Raw genomic sequence first — 19,435 nt, forward strand, 5'->3', positions numbered from 1 at the left:
GGCAAAGATTTCTTAAATAGGACACAAAAATCACGAACCATAAAAGAAAAGAAAGATCAAGTAGATTTTATCAAAACTAGGAACTTTCCTTTGAAAAACATCATTAAGAAAATTTAACAAACCACAGACTGAGAGAAAATATGTGCAGTACATATAAGGAACACATAAGGAACTCTTACAACTCAGTAATAAAAAGACAATTGATCCAATTCTGTGTGTGTGTGTGTGTGTGTGTGTGTGTGGTACGCGGGCCTCTCACTGCTGTGGCCTCTCCCATTGCGGAGCGCAGGCTCCAGACGCGCAGGCTCAGCAGCCATGGCTCACGGGCGCAGCCGCTCCACGGCATGTGGGATCTTCCTGAACCGGGGCGCGAACCCATATCCCCTGCATCGGCAGGCGGACTCTCAACCACTGCGCCACCAGGGAAGCCCGATCCAATTCTTTTTAAATGGAGAAAGATTGGGATAGGCCCTTCACAAAAGAAAATATACCAATGGCCAATAATGAGCAAGTAAAAGAGAGGTTCAGAATCAACATTCATCAGGGAAGTGCAAATTTAAACCGTAATAAAATACCACTTTATAGCCGCTTGAACGGCTTAAATTAAAACCAATGAAAATACCAAGGACTGGTGAGAATATGAAGCAACTGGAATTCTCAAACACTGTTGTTGGGAATGTAAAATGTACAAACACTTTATAAAACAGTCTGGCAGTTTATTATAAACATACAACTAAGCAGTTCCACTCTTAGGTTTTTACCCAAGAAAATGAAAACAAAATGTCTATACAGAGACTTGCACACAAATGTTCACAGGTGCTTTATTCATAACAGCCCAAAACTTAGAGACAGACAAGTGCCCATCCACTGGAGAATGGACAAACAAACTGGGGTACATCCAGACATCAATGCTTTTCAGCAATAAAAATGGAACTACAGATACATGCACCAATATGGATGATTCTCAAAAATGCCATGCTAAAGGAAGCTGGACAAAGAAAAAAGTACAATCTGTATGATTCCATCTATAGAAAAATCTAGAAAAGACAAATGTAATCTGTAGTCATGGAAACATGATCAATGTTTGCCTGAGGCTGGGGGCTGGGGGTTGACTGCAAAGTGATAAAAGAGAACTTTTATGGGTGAGTGGAATGTTCTATACTTTGATTATAGTTTTGGTTACACAGGTGTCCATGTGTATCAAGACTCATCAACTTATGTAAAATGGGTACATTTATGTAAATTATGCATCAATAGAGTGACTTAAAAATACCTCAGTTCAGGCTTTAGCTGACAACCAGTCCTCTGGTCCTCCTTGTCACTCTGGGTGTGGTAATGTAAGAATGTTTTCTTTCTTCGGGACGTGATGACTAAATAGTTCTGTCCACCTGCAGGACATGGTGGGTGTTAAAAACTGGATTCAGGGGACTTCCCTGGTGGTTCAGCAGTTAAGACTCTGCTCCCAATGCAGGGGGCCCGGGTTCGATCCCTGGTCAGGGAACTAGATCCTGAATGCCAAAACTAAGAGCCCACGTGCCGCAACTAAAGATTCCACACGCTGCAATGAAGATCTCGCACGCAGCAATGCAGCAACGAAGATCCTGTGTGCCACAACTAAGACCCAGCACAGCCAAAATAAATAAAGTCATATACTTATTTAAAAAAAATGGACTCAAGATTGGTGGGTCGGGATTTCCCTGGTGGTGAAGTGGTTAAGAATCTGCCTGCCAATGCAGGGGACGTGGGTGCGATCTCTGGTCCGGGAAGATCCCACATGCCGCGGAGCAACTAAGCCCATGACCCACAACTACTGAGCCTGTGAGCCACAACTACTGAGTCTGTGCACGGCAACTACTGAGCTTGTGTGCTACAACTACTGAAGCCCTCACGCCTACAGCCCGTTCTCCACAACAAGAGAAGCCACCGTAATGTGAAGCCCGCACACCGCAACAAAGAGTGGCCCCCACTCAACACAACTAGAGAAAGCCTGCATGCAGCAAGGAAGACTCAACACAGCCAAAGGGAAAAAAAAAAAGATTGGCGGGGGTCCATGCCTGCCCCTTTATTTAGAGATGAGGGAACTGGTGCTCAGAGAGCAGAAGAGACTCATCCAAGGACACACGGTGTTACATAGGTTTTGACTACAAGGTGTCGCTTGGGGACGTTTGGGTTTAAAACATAAAAACAAAACAAGCCATCAGACAGTTTGCATTGGTCCCGTCTCTCTTTTTCTTCAGAGCCGAGTTCTGGGAGAGGTCTGGATTCCCCTGAGGAAGGCCAGGTCTACAGGCTGGTAACTGCACAAACCTTGTCTGCAGAGCATCTTCTTCTCTGCTCTTCTGCAGAGAAGAGCCACCCGATCCGAGAACACCGTCATCATGAAGCAGTGGGGGTACAGGACCGTGGGCCCTGCTTTTCAGCTGACACCACCTCGTGCTGGTCTCTCCACCTTCATCATTGCCCTCCCTGCCTCCCAGGGTCCACGTGGGAACATGAAAACATGCATGCCTGCCCCCAGCACTCTTACTGAACCTAGTCGTCTGGTCACTGCGATAAGGCAAAGCAAGGATGTAATGAAAAAACAGATCAGAAAGGAATAAATAAAATGGTCCCTCTTTGCAGATGACATGATTTCCCACATAGAAAATCCCAAGGAATCTACCAAAAAATTCCAAGAACTAATAAGTTCTAGGTCATAGAATGCAAGACAAACATACAAAATCAATGATATTTTTATATATTAGTAATGAACACATGGACATCAAAATTAAAAGTGTAATACCTAAAAATTTATAGTCACTAAAAAAAAAAAAAAAGGAAAGGAAAAGAAAGAAATGTTTAGGTGAGCATTTAACAAACATGTCCAGGCCTTGTATGCTGTAAACTACACAACACTGATTTAAAAAAAAAATCAAAAAAGATCTAAATAAATGGAGGAACATATTGTCTTCAGTATGTCTCTGAACATACTGGATTGGAAGACTCAACATAGTAAAGATGGAATTTCTCCCCAGTTTGATACAGAATGATGTTTAACCAGCTATCTGGGCATCCTGTGGCCCAGTCAACTTGACAGATAAAATTAACCACCATGGTAACTAAGTCAGAATAGCATTACTGTAGAAACAGAGGAACAATCAATGGACTAGAACAGACAACCCATCAACAGGCCCACACCTAGATTGAAACTTGACAGATTTGGTGTTGCTAATCAACACCAAACAAAAAGGGCTGGACTGGTCAATAAAAGGGATGGGATAATGGATTATTAATATGGAAAAGATGACATTTCTTCCTTAACCCGTACCAAAAAAATAATCAGTAAGAAAAGGGTTGAAATATGAAAAAATAAAATAAAAATTAAAAACTACAGGAGACTATCTCTATGGTCTCGAGTTGAGAAAGGATTTCTTCAACAATGGCTAAGTGTATAGTTAAATATTAATAAACTTTGACTCAATTAAAATGAACTTCTGTTCTGGCGTCTCTTCTTAAAAGGGCATTAATCCCCTTACCAGAGCTCCACCCTCATGACCTAGTGACCTAATTACTTCTCCAAGGTCCCACCTCCAAATACTATCAGACTGGTTTCAACATATGAATTTTGAGGGGACACAAACATTGTCAGTAAGGCACCGGTCCCATTTGCTGAGGTCAGTGCTCCCGCCACAGCGGGGTTCGGGGACGCCTGCGCGCTGCATGGCCTTCTCCCCGTCAGCTGTGCAGGCTGCTGGACCAGCAGCGGCAGCGAGGTTTCGAGCACAGGCAGCAGTAGGGACATATATGGATCTGTCCTTCATGGCCGCACAGGTAACGCACAACCCAGTCCCTACCAGTGAGCTCTTCAAGATGGACAAAGCTCCCACCTGCTCTCCTGGGGGCCAGTCACCAGGTCTCCGGTGTCACACACACACATGCACACATGGGAATAGGCTCCTTCCGGCATCTCTGCCATTGTCCTCACTTTAGCTATTGAAGCCTTAAGTTTGGGATCCTTGTTGGAGGTAGGGAAAGATTAAAACAGGGCCATAAGGCACCAGTTGTGCAAGTTGTGCACTGCGCAATTCTAGAAGGCACCATTCACAGTTTAGTCTCTGTTATTAGCCATGTTAGAGCTCACATTTATTGAAAACACTATGTACCAGATTCATGATCTCATTAAATTCTCTGGTTCTGTTTTCTTCATTTTACAGATGACAAAACCCAGGCTCAGAGAGCCACTACCTTGCCCAAGCCGCAAGAGCAGAGCTAGGATTTAAACCTTCTTCTGCCCAGTTCCAGGGCCCCGAGGACACCGGACTCTGGGCGCAGTGTCGGCGCAAAAAGCCTGTTAACCCTGACCCTGGCAGGCCAGCCCCACAAAAGCACCGCTGGCCCCCTAGGGAACTGGGCTCAACAGCACGGGGCAGGGCGCCACCAGCACTGGACTTGGGTTCTGGGATGGTTCTTGCACCCACCAGATAAGCGATCTCGTGTCTCAGCTCCTCCCTCCAGCACGCGAAGGGAAGCGACTGTGAGCCGTCCCGGGTTCCACCGAGCCCCGCCCTCGGGGGTGGGGCAGGGAGTGGTCACGTGAAGGGGCGCCTTGCCCCCTCCCCACCCCGAGCCCCGCCCCGCCCCGCCCCCAGGCTCCAAGCCCTCCATCCCGTGAGCGCAGAGGGAGCTGAGGGCGCCGCGCGGGCTCGGGAACTGCCGCCCCCTCTGGGTTGCCGAGGTCGGCGTTGCCGCTGCGGGGTTTCCGGGAGGCCTGCTCGCTGCGTGGCCTTCTCTCGCCAGCTGTGCGGGCGGCTGGACCAGCAGCAGCAGGGAGGACTCGAGCGCCAGCGGCAGCAGCGACACCATGGATCTGTCCTTTATGGCCGCACAGGTAATGGGGCTCCTTCCACGCGCGCCCCGGGCCGCCAAGTTTGGGCAGGTTCGGGGCCACGGTCTCGCCCTCCCCGCCGGGGCTGAGCGCACCGGGAGGGTTCAGGCCGGGTGGTGGCGGCCGCCGGCGATCCGAGCGCGGGTCCTTTGTCCGGAGCTGGCATCCCCACTGGGTGCGCGCGTCTGTGGCGGCGAGCATGGCTCCCGGGGGCGGGGCAGGCTGTGCGCCCAGTGTTCCCCGGATCGACCTGTGCGAGGGGCCTCGGCAGGGGTCCCCTCCCTGCCCATCCCCCACCTGCGGTCCTCCCTCCGTTGCCCCGCAGCCCTCCAAGGCGGGGCAGCCCGGATCCGTGCGTACCCGGGTGGGCAGGCAACCTCGCTCTTCCCCATTCTGTATCTTCCCGAGGCGCCGGGTAATCTGTCACTTGCTGCTGACCTCGGACGCCTCCCACCTCACTTTTCTCCCGTTTGGTGGAGACCACAGACTCTGTAGCCCGAGGAAGGCGGCGAGACCCGCTCTGTGACCAGCCAAGAGCCAGAGCACAGCAGTCGTTTTCTCCTTTTTCTGCTTTGTGCTGAGTCTGTAGCCATCAGTGCCCGGCGCGACCATAACTCTTCTCTCGACACAAAACAGGTTCCCAGTGGCAGACAAAACAGATGACCTCTCATCGCTTGCATTTTTTCTCCAGGGGAATCCCTGAAGCTCTGAGCGTGGAGTGATCTTTATGTTTGGTGCCTTAACTCTGGAGCCAGAACAAAGGCAAACGCCTGCTTTCCGGAGCTGGAGCTGTCTGTGGCCTTTTGGAGTTACAGTCTAGCTCCAGGGAAGGGCCACCGCATTTGGGCTAGGAGAGTAAGTCCCCACGTACCAAATTCAGACCTTGCACCTTCTATCGAGTTGGTTATGTTGGGAGCCCAGTGGTAGGAAGGCCCCCCAGGTTCCCTCTGTCCCCTGGGCATGTGGCAGGGGCTCCACTGGCTGCTGTTTACTTTTCCAGGGAATGGCGTTTCAGGGGACACTTTCCTTTTCCCCCAAACTTCACCATGGTGGAAATCTGTCTAAAAAGTAACAGCAAAATCTAGGCTGTAGGGACAGCGAGCTCCCAACGCAAGCACGAATGGGTGCAGAATCCCCAAGTTGGCTCAAGGGAACCCAGATTCCAGGTCTTGGCAGTCTCTTAACAGGTTTTCCGTAATGCTAATTGCTCCCATGAGCCATGCTGGTCTTTTGTTTTGCCTAATTTTCTGTCTCCTGTTCCTAAACCCATGTTTATAAAAACTGTCATATGGACATCATTTTAGATAGTGCTGACTGTAACTGCGTGATGACAGAGGAGGCTTCACCGGATTTATTTCTAGAGGGGAGAAGAGCTCACATGATATCTACCTCTGCCTCGCAGCTCTGGATCCCACCCAACAGCTGGCATTTCCATGGTTACAAGATAAATTGATTACTGCTAATCCTGGGGCTGGCTGGAGCATCAGGAGTTGCTATGGTAACTTGACAAAATAAATATAGGGCTTTTCAGTACCTATAGGCAGAGCCTGTGCAGAGATGGAGTTCTGTTTTTTTGTTTGTTTGTTTGTTTACAATTCAAGTTTAATGTGGTCAATTTATTACTGTGGACAAATGTTTGGGCATTGATTACACACTCAGTCCTGGGTTAGCTGCAGGGACAGAAACGTGAAGTGCCACCAAATGGGGAGAGAGGCTGACGTTTTGCTGAGCATCTGCTGTGTGCCAGACGCGGGCCCTTACACACTTGATTACAGTAAACACTTACATGTCTGTGACATTGGCACTGTTATCCCCATATTACAGATCAGGATACCAAACTTCAGCGAAATGAAATAATTTGCCCAGGACACACCATTAGCAAGGAGGAAAATGGGTTTCAAATCTGGGTCTGAGGATCTGCAAAGCTGCTGGGTTTCCACCTTATTGCTTCCCCCTAAGAAAGACACAAAATCAGGGACAGGAAGGACATATTTAAAGATGACTCGTCTCTCCTCCTCCCCCCAGGAAGTGCTCTCCTCGAGGTGCGTTGTGATCTAGTGGATTTCATTCTCGGGTTGCTCTGTCCGTCTTATCCCCACAAGGGCGGGAACTTTTACTGCTTTGTCTGTAGCACTTAGCAGTGCTTGGCTCAGTGAGTGCGCAGCATATGCTGTGGGTGTACAGTGCCTGCTGCACGTGACCAAGTCGATGTCCCCACCCGTCAGCAGACGGCAGTTTGATAGAGACATGTGAAGGCCTCCATCCACGTGTTCAGCTAATGTTGAGCGCCTGCCTAGTGCCAAGCTCTGTGTCAGGCACTGGGGCAGGGATGCTGGGGGACAAAGTTGAACGGGATGTAGATTTTCTTTCTGGATGCTTGGAGACTAGTGGAGAAATGATGGACCAAGCCATTCCTAGAAAGGGCGACCACAATGCCTGGTATAAAGTAGGCCCTCCACAAGCATCTGTTAGATGATTGGATGAGCGTAAGACAAGATGTATGTGCAGGAAAAGCCATTAACAGGAAAAGGTAGTGAGTTTGAGGTGTCACATGCCCCCACCCCAAACACCTGTTCATCTGTACTTGAGGCTGGGGGTTCTGATGGATGGGAACTAGAGGCAGATTTCCCCTAGCGGGCCTGGGAATAAGGGCATTCTAAGCAGAGAGGTATGGAACTTCCCTGGCGGTCCAGTGGTTGGGGCTTGGCGCTTTCACTGCCATGGCCCCGGGTTCAGTTCCTGGTCGGAGAGCTAAGATCTCGAAAGCCACGCGGAGCGGCCAAAAAAAATTTTAAAAAATCAGAGAGGCATGGAGGTAGGAAAGCCCAGAATATATTCACAGAATCCTTCAGGAAACTGGAGGGTAGGGAGCACAGGAGAACTGGGAGACAGAGGCCAGGGCCAGGTTGTAGAAGGTACTAACTGCCCAGTATGAGAAGTTCACATATAATCAGTAGACAGTGGGAGCCATTGTAGGTGACTGAGCAGGAATAGTTTATAATTGAAGCAGTGCCCTGGGAAAACCCCAGCCCCCCGCAGAGGCCAGAAGCCAGAGGGATGGATGGAGTCGGAAGTGCACACCTGTTTGATTCACTGATGGAGTAAAAGAAACCATATTCTTGTGGCTCCAAAACCCAAGTCTCTTCCGCTTCACCAAGCTGTGAAATATGATTCCTCTTCATGGCTTAAAAAGACCTGGAGGATATATGCCATTTTAGATAGATTTCTCTCTCAAAAACTAAGCATCAAAAAGACACTCTTGGGCTTCCCTGGTGACGCAGTGGTTGAGAGTCCGCCTGCCGATGCAGGGGACGCGGGTTCGTGCCCCGGTCCGGGAAGATCCCACATGCTGCGGAGCGGCTGGGCCCGTGAGCCACGGCCGCTGAGCCCGCGCGTCCGGAGCCTGTGCTCCGCAACGTGAGAGGCCGCAACAGTGAGAGGCCCGCGTACCGCAAAAAAAAAAAAAAGACACTCTTCTTGGATGTACAGAGTAGACATCAGTTATCCAAAAAATCCTCTTATGCAGATGTGCCCTCCCTGGTGCAGGGACACCGTGCTGTGGGTTTGGGCTTGGAAGAGGCTGTGGCTGCTGAAGATGTAAAGACTCAGCTCGACCCTGAGCCCTGGAGGCACTCAGCCTCTCTTTCCCCCACCCTGAAAACACCCCAGCCCCACTCTACACAGTCCCTGAGTCCCTGGAGATTCTGGAGGGTTGAATAGTAAACAGGGGCACGCACTTCCCTATCGCCAGAGCCGGCCAGGAGGGCAAGGCTACCCAGACCCCCTAGGAGCTGGAGGGGAGGGGAGAATCACAGATCTTGAAGACTGATACTCAAATCCCTTTGTTGTCGGTGGGGTAGCCTGTCTCCAAAGACGGCCCCATCCATTCCTTCCCTACCTACTGGAGGTACATGTTGGCCCCCCATGAGGGAGTTTAAGATCTGATTCCCCTCCCCTTAATGTGAGCTGGCCTTAGTGATTTTTCTGACCAAGATAATGCAGTGTGAGTGACATTCTGAGATTAGCTTGACATTCTGAGATTGGTTTGTAAGAAGCCTGCAGCTTCCACTTGGGACTTTTGGAGCTCTTGCTCTGGGGAAACCCAGCATCCTGCGTGAAATTCAGAGACCCTGAGACCTCGGGAAGGGAATGAACATTTAAGAGACCTACTGTGTGCTGGGCCAGCGCATGGAATGAACTAGAGGGACAAGGAGCCCTGTTTCCATGTTTCTAGGTTGTAACTCCCTGTAGAACAAGCATACCTATGGCATAAGAGCTCGCGCTTATTTTTGTCTTGCGTTGTCCTTACAGTGACTAGTTTAAACCCAGTAGTTCCCAAATGTTGCCGCCACTAGAATCACCTGGGACCTTTTAAGGGTCTTGCTGCCTAGGTCCTGCCCCAGACACTGCCATCTGAGTCTGGAGCTGGGAGCCAGCATCAGTGTTTTCTTTTCATCCCCTAATTGATTCCAGTGTGCGATCAAGGTTGAGACCCGGACCCTAAACCCACACTGTGGGGCTGTTCCCCTCCCCCCTCTTTGGATGGAGCAGGTTCTTAGTCCCTTTTAGGTCATAAAAAGTCATGTCGTCCCTGGAAGTCACTCCAATATCAATTCAGCAAATTAAAATATTCAGGCCCAAAATAATGTAACCTGGGAGCTTGCTCCAAAATTGAGGTTCTTGTTTGGGATTAGCAGATGCAAACTATATAATATATATATATATATATATATATATATATATATATATATATGTAATTTGGAATATATATAATATATAATATGGAATGGATAAACAACGAGGTCCTACTACATAATGCAGGGAACTATATTCAATATCTTGTGATAAGCCATAATGGAAAAGAATGTGAAAAAATATACGTGTGTGTGTGTGTGTGTATAACTGAATCACTTTGCTGTACACCAGAAACTAATGCAACATCGTAAATCAACTATATACATCAATAAAATAAATTTTAAAAAGAAGAAAGAAGATTGAGGTTCTCCCTTCCTCCCGACCACACCTGGCACAGGTGGGAAAACTAGAGTTGGAATGGGTGCCTATATTACTGTCATGCTACAGACAGGGAGGAAATGGAGAGCCCAGGTGGTTCGGCTGGCAGGCTGGGGAGCCATGAGTGGGGCTGACACAGGAGCATCCTTCACATCATCATACCACCTCCCAGAGCAGTCCAAGTGCTGGGGGACAGTGGGAGGACCCGGGACCCTTCCATGGATCAGCTTCAGGGAATCGTTGAGCCCCCGAGGTACACAAAGTAGCATGTTTATGTACATTTTGAAACAAGTTTTTAAAGAAATCTCTATTCATTTCCTACGGCTGCTGTAACAAATTACCAAAAACAGTGACTTAAAACAGCAGAAATGTAATCTCTCCCAGTTCTGGAGGCTCCAAGTCCAAAGTCGACAGGGCTGTGGTCTCTCTGAAGGCTCTGGGGAGGACAAGCCTGTGACTCTCTTAGCCTCATGGGTGTGGTCTGCAATCATTGGTGTTCCTAGCTTGTCTTTTCTTCTTATCCTATCAGGACACCAGTCATATTGGATTAGGGCCCACCCTATTGACCTCATCTTCTTTTGATGACATCTGCAGAGACCTTATTTTCAAATAAGGTCACATGCACAGGTACTGGGAATTAGAACTTCAGTATATCTTTTGGGGAGACACAGCTCAACCTATAATAGGGTCTGAAGATCCCTGAAGAATAAGGATCTTGGTTTTTGTGTTGGTGGCCACTGGTCTTTGAGAGTCAGTGGAGAGATCACTTCTCTAAACCTCAGTTTCATCATCTGTGAAATGGGGACAAATGGCCTACCTCGTGGAGCTGTTCATCTAGTCATTCAACAATCATTTCCTGTGTGCTAGGCCCTCCCTACGTGGAGCGCTGGGGGGCAGAGGATCACAGGCCCTGCCGTGTGATATATGACAGGGTGGAGGTAAACATAGGTGCCCTGGTACGGCAGAAGAGGCACCTCGCCCAGCTCTGGAGGCCGGGGAAGGCTTCCGGAGGTTTGAATTGAGCTGAGTTTGAAGGATGCATAGCTGTTATATAGACAAAGGAGGACACTCCAGGCGGGGGAATGACATGAAATGGCTTGAAATGGAAGGGGCTTGAATAGTGTCTCATTGGGAATGAAGGTTGCAAGTGACCATCTGGTTGGGCCCAGGGGCAGGTGGGAGGGAGCGGAGGTGAAGCTGGAGGGACCAGGGCCAGGCAGGTGGCCTTATGGAGTGGAGCAGGGTGGGGTGGGGGGCTGCGGTGACCCGGAGAGAGGGCTGTGGCCTGGAGGGGGCACAGACAGCGGCTCTGAGCTCCAGCAGCTTGCCCATGCTGTGCAAACTCACAGGCCCAGGGCTGCGGGTGCTTGTGGGTTTTTAAGAAAACTGAAAATTCTGATGCTTATAAGCAGTCTGGGTTTTCAAGTGTTGGCAACTAATTAAAAATTTTTAACTAACCGACCGACCATGACGTGGGCTGTTCTAATAATTGCTTATTGCTTACCATTTCAGTTACTCTGTGGTAGCAATAATTTATTTTGTGGGACCAGAATTTAGGAAGAAGTGGGCTAGGCAGTTTGTTTCTGCCCTGATGGCATCAGCTGGGGCCTCGGGGCTGGAGTCTCACAGCTTCACACGCGTGTCTGACACCTCTATGCAGCCTGACCCTTCTCTCCACTTGGTTTTTCATCCTCCAAATGTTTCTTTAGGCAAGTGGGGCTTCCTCCCAGCATGGTGGTATCAGGGTCATCAAACTTCTTGTGTAGCACTGCCTTCCCTCTCGAAGCAGCATTCCTAGGTGGACGCTGCGAAGCTTCTTATGAACCAGACTGGGAAGTCCCAGAATGTCACTAACTCCACATTCGTTTGGTCAAGAAAATCCGAAGGCCAGCCCAGATTTAAGGACAAGGGAACCAGATTCTACCTCTTGATGCAGGAAGCAGCATGCATGTCCAAGGGGGAGGGAAGGATGAATGGCAAACATCTTTGGAGACAGGCTACACCGTGTCCAAACAGAATAGGTATGTGGACTGGATTCATCCTGGGACTGCCATTGTGATAAGCATCTCTAGACTAGACAGATGTGTGTAGAGCTTGACAAAACCTTATAAAAAATTTCCAAGCCCAGGAGAGAAGTAAATCATTACTAAGGAGCTACACCATAACTTTACTAGACTGAACCCTATGAAGTTGCTGATGTTTGACCATTTTGACCTACAAAATGAAAATTTCATATAGTTCAGCCTAATAGGTACTAACTAGAAAGACGGTAGATTCCTTGAGTTATGGAGGGAAGAAGAGCTGTGGGACACGGGATGGAGTGAGGAGACGTGGGAAGGGGGATCCCTACCTGCTGGGGGGAGATCTGAGGAGGCTTCGTGGTTTGAGGATCAGGGCCCTCCCCTGACTTTCCCCCCTCAGCCCAGCTCTTAGAACCTTGGCCTTGCTGGTGGGAGGACACAGTCACACCTGGAACATTATGTCCCACTGAGTGGGTCTTTCTGGAAGATAAGATGCATGGTCTAATCATAGCTGAGATGCTGATAACATCCACTGCTAGTCCCCCTTCCCCCACCCTCCCTCCCCCTGGGCCTTGGGAGTCTCACAGTTAATTTGCATTTTAATCATTTTTCATGGAGGGGGAAAAACCACAAAAGACTTCTGGTCAGGTTGAAGAGGCGATTCTGTTATCTCTTGAAATGGTCGTAGCTATTCTCAAGGGCCAGTGGGAGCATTCCCAAAGATTTGCAAGAAACCAGCAGCAGATTTCCCTCCCCAGAGGAACACAGCATTTCCCAGAGAAATAGAATTCTAGGGAGTCTGGCAATCTGCTACTTAGAGAATGTTTTCCCCAGCCAGCAACTGCTCCTTTTTCTTTAAGCAAAATTATTAAAATACAAATTGTCTATTATCTCATATGTTTTCAACCAAAGGGCTTGTCTTGAACTTTGAATTCCGATTTTAAAGATGTAAATATTTTATCATTCTAATTAGACCTGCCTCGGGAGAGCATATAGTGCTGCATTTTTGCAGGGGTGTAATGAGAAGTTAAGAAGTAAAAATCTGTAGTACATTTCGTAGACCAAATTTCTAGATAGTGTTTTAAGGGTCAAGACATTCCATCTGACTTGAAGCAATTATGTCTCACAGAGCTAAGAGAACCAGGTCATCTGGAAGTGGATTACAAATCTCCAATTGAACACTTGAGTGTTTGTGGAGCACCTGCTGTGAACTCAGCCCAACTTTGGGGATCCAAACCCCAGCTTCTCTACTCTGAGATGGTGGAAACCTATCTCTGTTTACTCCCTCCCGGTTCTGTCCCCTCAAGATGTCCTTGTACCTTCCCATCATAGCTGCCTTTTATCAAATGTTTAGGAGGTACCAGGCAGGCCCTGGTTTGAATAATACATAAAATCTCACTTCTAAATCCTATGACACCCCCATGGAATAGGCAATTTTAAGATCCATTTTATAGATGAAAAAACTGAGGCTTAGAGAGGCAAAGTCACTTGCCCCAGGGCACACAGGCTGGGATTCAAACCCAGATCTCTGTGCCTCTTCAGCTTATTTTTTAAATCCAATTTTACAATCTCTGCCTTCTGACTAGAGTGTTTAAACCATTTACGTTTAATGTGTTTTTTTAATAGTTGGGTTTAAATCTACTATCTCGCTGTTTGTTTCCTATTGGTCCCACCTGTTCTTTGTTCCCCCTTTCTTCTTTTTCTGCCTTCTTTTGGATTCATTGAGAATTTTTTATTATCTCATGTTGTCTCCTCTCTTGGCTTATTGGCTATAACAGTTTTGTTATTTTAGTGGTTGCTTCAGGATTTATAGTGTATATCTTTAGCTTAGCACAGCCTATCTACAAGTGATATTATGCGACTTCACATTCAGTGTAAGAACCTTATAACAATACACTTCTATTTCTCCCCTCTAAACTTTTTTGCTGTTATTGTTGCACATTTCACTTCTATGTGTGTTTTAAACCTCACATTGTATTGTTATCATTTTTGTTAAAAGTTAATTACCTTTGAAAGAGATTTAAATAGTAAGGGAAAAACTTAAATATTTTCCCATATGGGTACTATTTCCAGCGCTCTTTATTCCTTTGTGTAGGTCCATATTTCTATGTGTTATCATTTTCTTTCTGTCTAAAGGACTTTAACATTTCTAGTAGTTCAAAAGTGCTGGTGATGAATTCTTTCAGTTTTTGTATGTCTGAGGAAAAAAAGTCTTTTTTTTTGGCTTTCATTTTTGAATGTTTATTTTTTACTTGGCATAGAATTCTAGATTGACTATTTTTCAATACTTTAAAGATATTATTCAACCATCTTCCTGCTTCCCTTGTTTCCACTGAGAAATCTGCTGCTGTCCTTATCTTGTTCCTTCGAACATAATGTGTGTTTTTTTTCCTTTGGCTGTGTTTACAGTTTTTTCCTTATTGATTTTTGAGCACTTTGATTATAATGTACCTTAGTGTAGTTTTCTTCCTGCTTCTTGTCCTTAGGGTTTGGGAGCTTCCTGTATCTGTGGGTTTATACTTTTCATCACATTTGGAAAATTCTCTGCCATTCTTTCTCCCCCCTCCAGTTTTATTGAGATATAGTTGACATATAACATTGTATAAGTATAAGGTGTACAACACAACGATTTCATACATATATATACTGCAAAAAAGATTACCACAATAAGTTTAGTTGACATCTGTCACCTCACATAGTTACAATTCTTTTTTTCTTGGGATGAGAACTTTTAAGACGTACTCTCATAGCAACTTTCATATATACAATACAGTATTTAGCTATGATCACCATGCTGTACATTATACCCCCAGAACTTATTTATCTTATAACTGGAGGTTATAAGATTGACTACTTTCACCCAGTTCCCCACCTCCTGCCTCTGGAAAACACCAATCTGGTCTGTTCCTATGAGTTTATTTTTTTTAGATTCCACGTATAAGTGAGAGTATCTTTCTCTGACTTATTTCACCTAGCATTACGCCCTCAAGGTCCATTCAGTATGTCTCAAATGACAAGATTTCCTTCTTTTTCATGTCAATCTTATAACCTCATCTACATGTATGTAGATATTAATATACCACATTTTCCTTAAGTATTCATCTGTTAATAGACACTTGGTTTGTTTCAGTGTCCTGGTGATTGTACTGTGTGTGTGGATGTCTCTTCAGGACAGTGATTTCATTTCCTTCAGATACATACCCAGAAGTGGAATTGCTGGATCATATGGTAGTTCTGTTTTTAATTATTTAATTTAATTTTTGAACCCCCATACTGTTTTCTATATTGGCTGCACCAGTTTACATTCCCATCAATAATGTATAAGGGATCCTTTTTCTCCACATCTTCTCCAACACTTGTTATCTCTGTCTTTTTGATAGTAGGCATTCTAACAGGCATGAGGTGATATCTCACTGTGGTTCTGATTTGTATTTTTTCCTGATGACTTGTGATGTTGAGCACCTTTTCATGTACCTGTTGGCCATTTGAATATCTTCTTTGGAAAAATGCCTATTCAGGTCCTCTGCCCATTTTTAATTAGATTATTTTTTATTGTTGAGTTCTATGAGTTTTCCATTATTTCTTTACAGATTCTCTCTTCCCCTGTCTCTCTCCACTCCTTTGGAGATTCTAGCACGTATATCAGGCTGCCTGACGTTGTCTCACAGCTTCCTGATGCTTGTTCATTTTTTTTGAGGCTTTTTTTTTCTGTTTGTGTTTCATTTTGGATAGTTATTATTGACATATCTTCAAGCTCAGCAATATTTTTTTGAATATCTAATCTCTGCTAATCCCATCCAATGTATTTTCAACCTCAGACATTGTAGTTTTCATATCTAGACGTTTAATGTGGGTCTTTCTTAAACTTTCAGTCCTCTTCTTAACATGTTCAGTGTTTCTCTAGCTTTTTAATATATGGAATACAGTTATAACAACTGTTCAGAAGTCCTCATATACTAATTCTAAATGTGCGTCAGCTCTGGGCTGGTTTTGATTCATTGCTTTTTCTCCTCATTGTGAATCATATTTTCCTGCTGCTTTGCATGCCTGATAATTTTTGATTGGATGCCAGACATTGTGAATTTTACCTTGTTGGATGTGAGATATTTCTGTGTTCTTATAAATAGTCTCAAGCCCTGTTCTGAGATGCAGTTATGTTACTTGGAAACAGTTTGATCCTTTTGGGTCTTGTTTTTAAGATCTGTTAGCCAGGACCAGAGCCATCTTTAGTCTAAGAGTAATATTTTCCCACTACCGAGGCAAGGCTGCTCTGAGTATTCTACCCAGGGCCCTGTGAATTATGAGATTTTTCAAAATGGCTGGTGGAAACTGGTACTATTTCTGGCCTGTATGGATGCCAGGTACTATTCCCTGTCATCCTTTAGGGTGATTCTTTGCTGCCTTGGGCGTTTTCCTCACCCACGTGTGCTCACCAGTCCTCTGCTAACTATTTGAGCGGTCCTTCTGCAGGTTTCTGTTTAGCTCTCTCCTCTGCATCCTCTCCCTCATGGTCTCCAGCTGCCTTGGTCTCCCCAGACTCTCAGTCCCATCTCCTCAACCCCAGAGTCCACTGGGCTCTATCTGGGTTCCCCTTTCCTGCTCCATAGCCTGGAAACTCTTCCCAGGCAGTAAACAGAGTCAATTCCTTGTTTCCCATCTCTCAAAGGTCACTGTCCCTCACTGCCTGATGTCCAATGTCTTGAAAACCATTTCCCTATGTTTTGTCCATTCTTTTATTGGTTCCATTGGGAGGGTAGATCCAGTCCTTGTTACTCCATCTTGGCTGGAAGCAGAATTTTCTTAACCCTGTGTTTTTAAGAAGTATGCTTCCACCTCTACTCGTTTCCTCCCGTTGTGGGAAGAGGACTATAACGTTAAGTCTGAACCTGGCCCACTGCCTCTCCCTCCCCTCTGGAACCTTGATCTGGCATTTCTCTGCCTCTTCTGAGTGTCATAAAATGTGGGTAATGCATGGAAGCTCACAGCTGAGTCTCTGATACCAGACTTAGAAAGCCAGACAGTGCACGGACTGCCCAAATTCCTTTTTGCGCTGCCATTGTCACTTGAGTTCCTTCAGAGAGTCTTGTGACAGGATGCTCCATGGGACATCGTGAGAGCCAGGGAGTGATCCGGGTGTCAGGTTTGGCAGCCAGACGTTGGGCAGCCTATTGAGCAGGGCTGGTTTCCTTGGGCCTCCATCCCAGGCACCTGGACTCGGGGGAGTCTCATTCCCCAGGAGGATGAAGGTGAGGGGGTGGGGAGCAGGTTGCTCCAGCCTCAGGCCCACCCAGGGCGGCAGCCAACAGCTGGGACCCCGTTTGTCCTTTCCAGACCCCATTACAGCCCCTCATCCAGCGCCTCAGCACGGAGCTCTGGGGGCTGATTAGAGATGTAGTAAGACTTGGCTTCCAGCGGCTTTGAGGGGACCTGAGGGAGGTGACGAATGCGCTCCCCGGGCCCCCTGCACCCTCGCCTCTCTCGGCTGAGCCGTGGCTGTGCTGCCTGCCTCTCCTGCCCGCTCTCTGACATCCCGCCAGCCTTTCTTCACTCCCACTGGAGATCCCACCCAGGCCCCGCTGTGTATCCCAGTAACCAAATCAGTCAGGCAGGGAGGGCCATGGAGTCCGCATGCCATGGGACGGCCCCTGTGCTGTGTTGGGGGATGTCAAGGGACCAGAAAGAAGCTATCACCAGCCTTCGTCATCTTTGTCACCCTCACCAACATCACGTGAGCACAAATTACATACAGAATATCAACCTCAAGCACACAGGTGAGGCAGGAGGCATCCTCGGGTGGAAGAAGAAGGGGGCGGATGGTGTAGGCGAACCCGAGCACCTGCCGAGGGGCAGGCTCTGTGCTGCACGACCTCCCCTGGGAGGGCAGTGCTCTCGCACGCCCATTTTAGAGAGGAGGATATCGAGGCTCGGAGACCCTGAGGGTCTGGCCCGAGGTCACCCAGGCAGGAAGGGGTAAGACAGGCTGGGTCTGAGCCCAGGGCCCGGACACCAATGCTGAGTAACAGCTGACAGATTGCAGAGCGTTGAAGTGGGAATGGAGGGGGGCCTGAGCCCCAAGCAGGCGTGATTCTGTGTCACGAACCTCCGCAGCCCAGCCCTCTGTTAGCCTGCGTCTTCCTCCCTGGGCCTGTGTGGGCAGAGTGGATTGTGGCTGAAGCAAGTTGTTCCAAAGCTCAGACAGGCTGTTGCCCGAGGCAAAGGCAGAGCCCACAGGAGGTTGCAAGAACCGGGGAGGGGTCTGGGGGAGCGGAAGCTTGCTCCCTCTGGAAGTGATTGGCCCTCCCTCCTCCTCCGAGCCCCTGTCGCTCCGTCCTGCTCTCTCTCAGAGCACCCCTGTGTCTGAGGTTCCCGGAAGGCAAAGGTTCATGTCTCATTTATGCCGGCATTGCTGCTGCCCAGTCCAGGGCCAGAGCTGGTAAACAATTAAAAAAGGAATCAAAGAGAGCAGGGAATCAGTAAAAGCATGGGAAAAGCTGGATAGAAAACCATGGGCTACGTCAGCTTGAAGGCCCTTCCTCCTTGGCCTGTATCGTAGCTTCCCCGAAGGCACCAGTTACACCGAGTCCTGCCAGCGCACCCCGCATCCTGTCCCTCAAACTCGCAGGCCCCAGCGCCCTCCCTTGCCCTCTGCAAGGTATCTGCCACATGTGGGACCCAGGACTAGGGCTTTCCATTCAGCACAAGACAGCCTGTCTTAGCCCTTCCTGCCTGGGTAACTTTGGGCCAGACCCTCAGGCTCTCTGAGCCTCACTTTCCTCCTCTGAAAAATGGGTGTGTAACAGCACCGCCCTCACAGGGGGGTCGTGCAGCACAGGGCCTGCCCCTCAGCAGGTGCTCAGGTTCGTCTACACCCTCTGCCTCCTTCTTCTACCACCTAAGGGTGGCTTCTGCCTCACCTGTGTGCATGTGAATTCTGACTCATGTGTTTGCATTGCTCTCGAACCCTGGCCACATCACCTGGGCAGATCTACCCTAAAATGCCAGAATCCCTCTCCAGCATTCCTGTGAAGGTTGAGTCACTCTCTATATCTTTACCGATGGGGAGCTCACACCACCTCGCAAGGCAGTGACTTCCACTAGAGGCAGGTAGCCTTGGGCTCAGACATGGCCCTGCCGCTGTGCATCCGGGGAAACCACTCCATCTCTCCAAGCCTCGGCGTTCGTACCTGTGCAATGGGATGATGGTCGTTGTGGTAACTTACGATAAGTCAGGATTTTGAGGCTTAAATGTGGTAACGTGGCACCTTGTAAGGGGTCAATAAATGGGAATTACTCATTCTGGGCTTCCTGTCTTGAGTCAAAAATCATCTTCCCTTTAACTCTGCCCATTGGTCCTCGGAAGCGAGTCTAATCCTGCTGGCATGTGGTAGCCTGTTCTGTAATTGCCTGGGGCAATTACAATCTCAGGTGCAGAGAGCACCTGAGATGGGGAAGCCGGATGCCCAAGTCCCAGGCCTGGCTCTCCCCCTCATGACTTGGAGCAAGATACTTAACTTTTTAGAGCCTCAGTTTCTCTGTC

The 19,435-nt window shown here is 47.8% G+C and overlaps 1 protein-coding gene across 3 annotated transcripts in view; it reads left to right on the forward strand.

The window, feature by feature from the left end:
• Positions 1–4,675: 4,675 nt before the first annotated feature.
• Positions 4,676–19,435, forward strand: part of LOC307050346 (uncharacterized protein C14orf132) — a gene marked incomplete at its 3' end in the record, with an annotated part of 40,521 nt that continues 25,761 nt past the window's right edge. Inside the window, exons 1-3 of one of the 3 annotated variants that reach the window (XR_013810789.1) lie at positions 4,676–4,867; positions 5,556–5,719; positions 6,169–6,404. Coding sequence is in view for 1 of the 3 variants with exons in the window: in XM_079700314.1 (XP_079556440.1) it covers positions 4,841–4,867 (27 nt within the window). Of the gene's footprint in view, positions 4,868–5,555; positions 5,720–6,168; positions 6,405–19,435 lie in introns of those variants that run through there. The other 2 variants (XR_013810790.1, XM_079700314.1) reach the window with 2 other exon arrangements.

This window comes from Hyperoodon ampullatus, assembly GCF_949752795.1.
Source record: "Hyperoodon ampullatus genome assembly, chromosome: 3".
NCBI lineage: Eukaryota > Metazoa > Chordata > Mammalia > Artiodactyla > Ziphiidae > Hyperoodon > Hyperoodon ampullatus.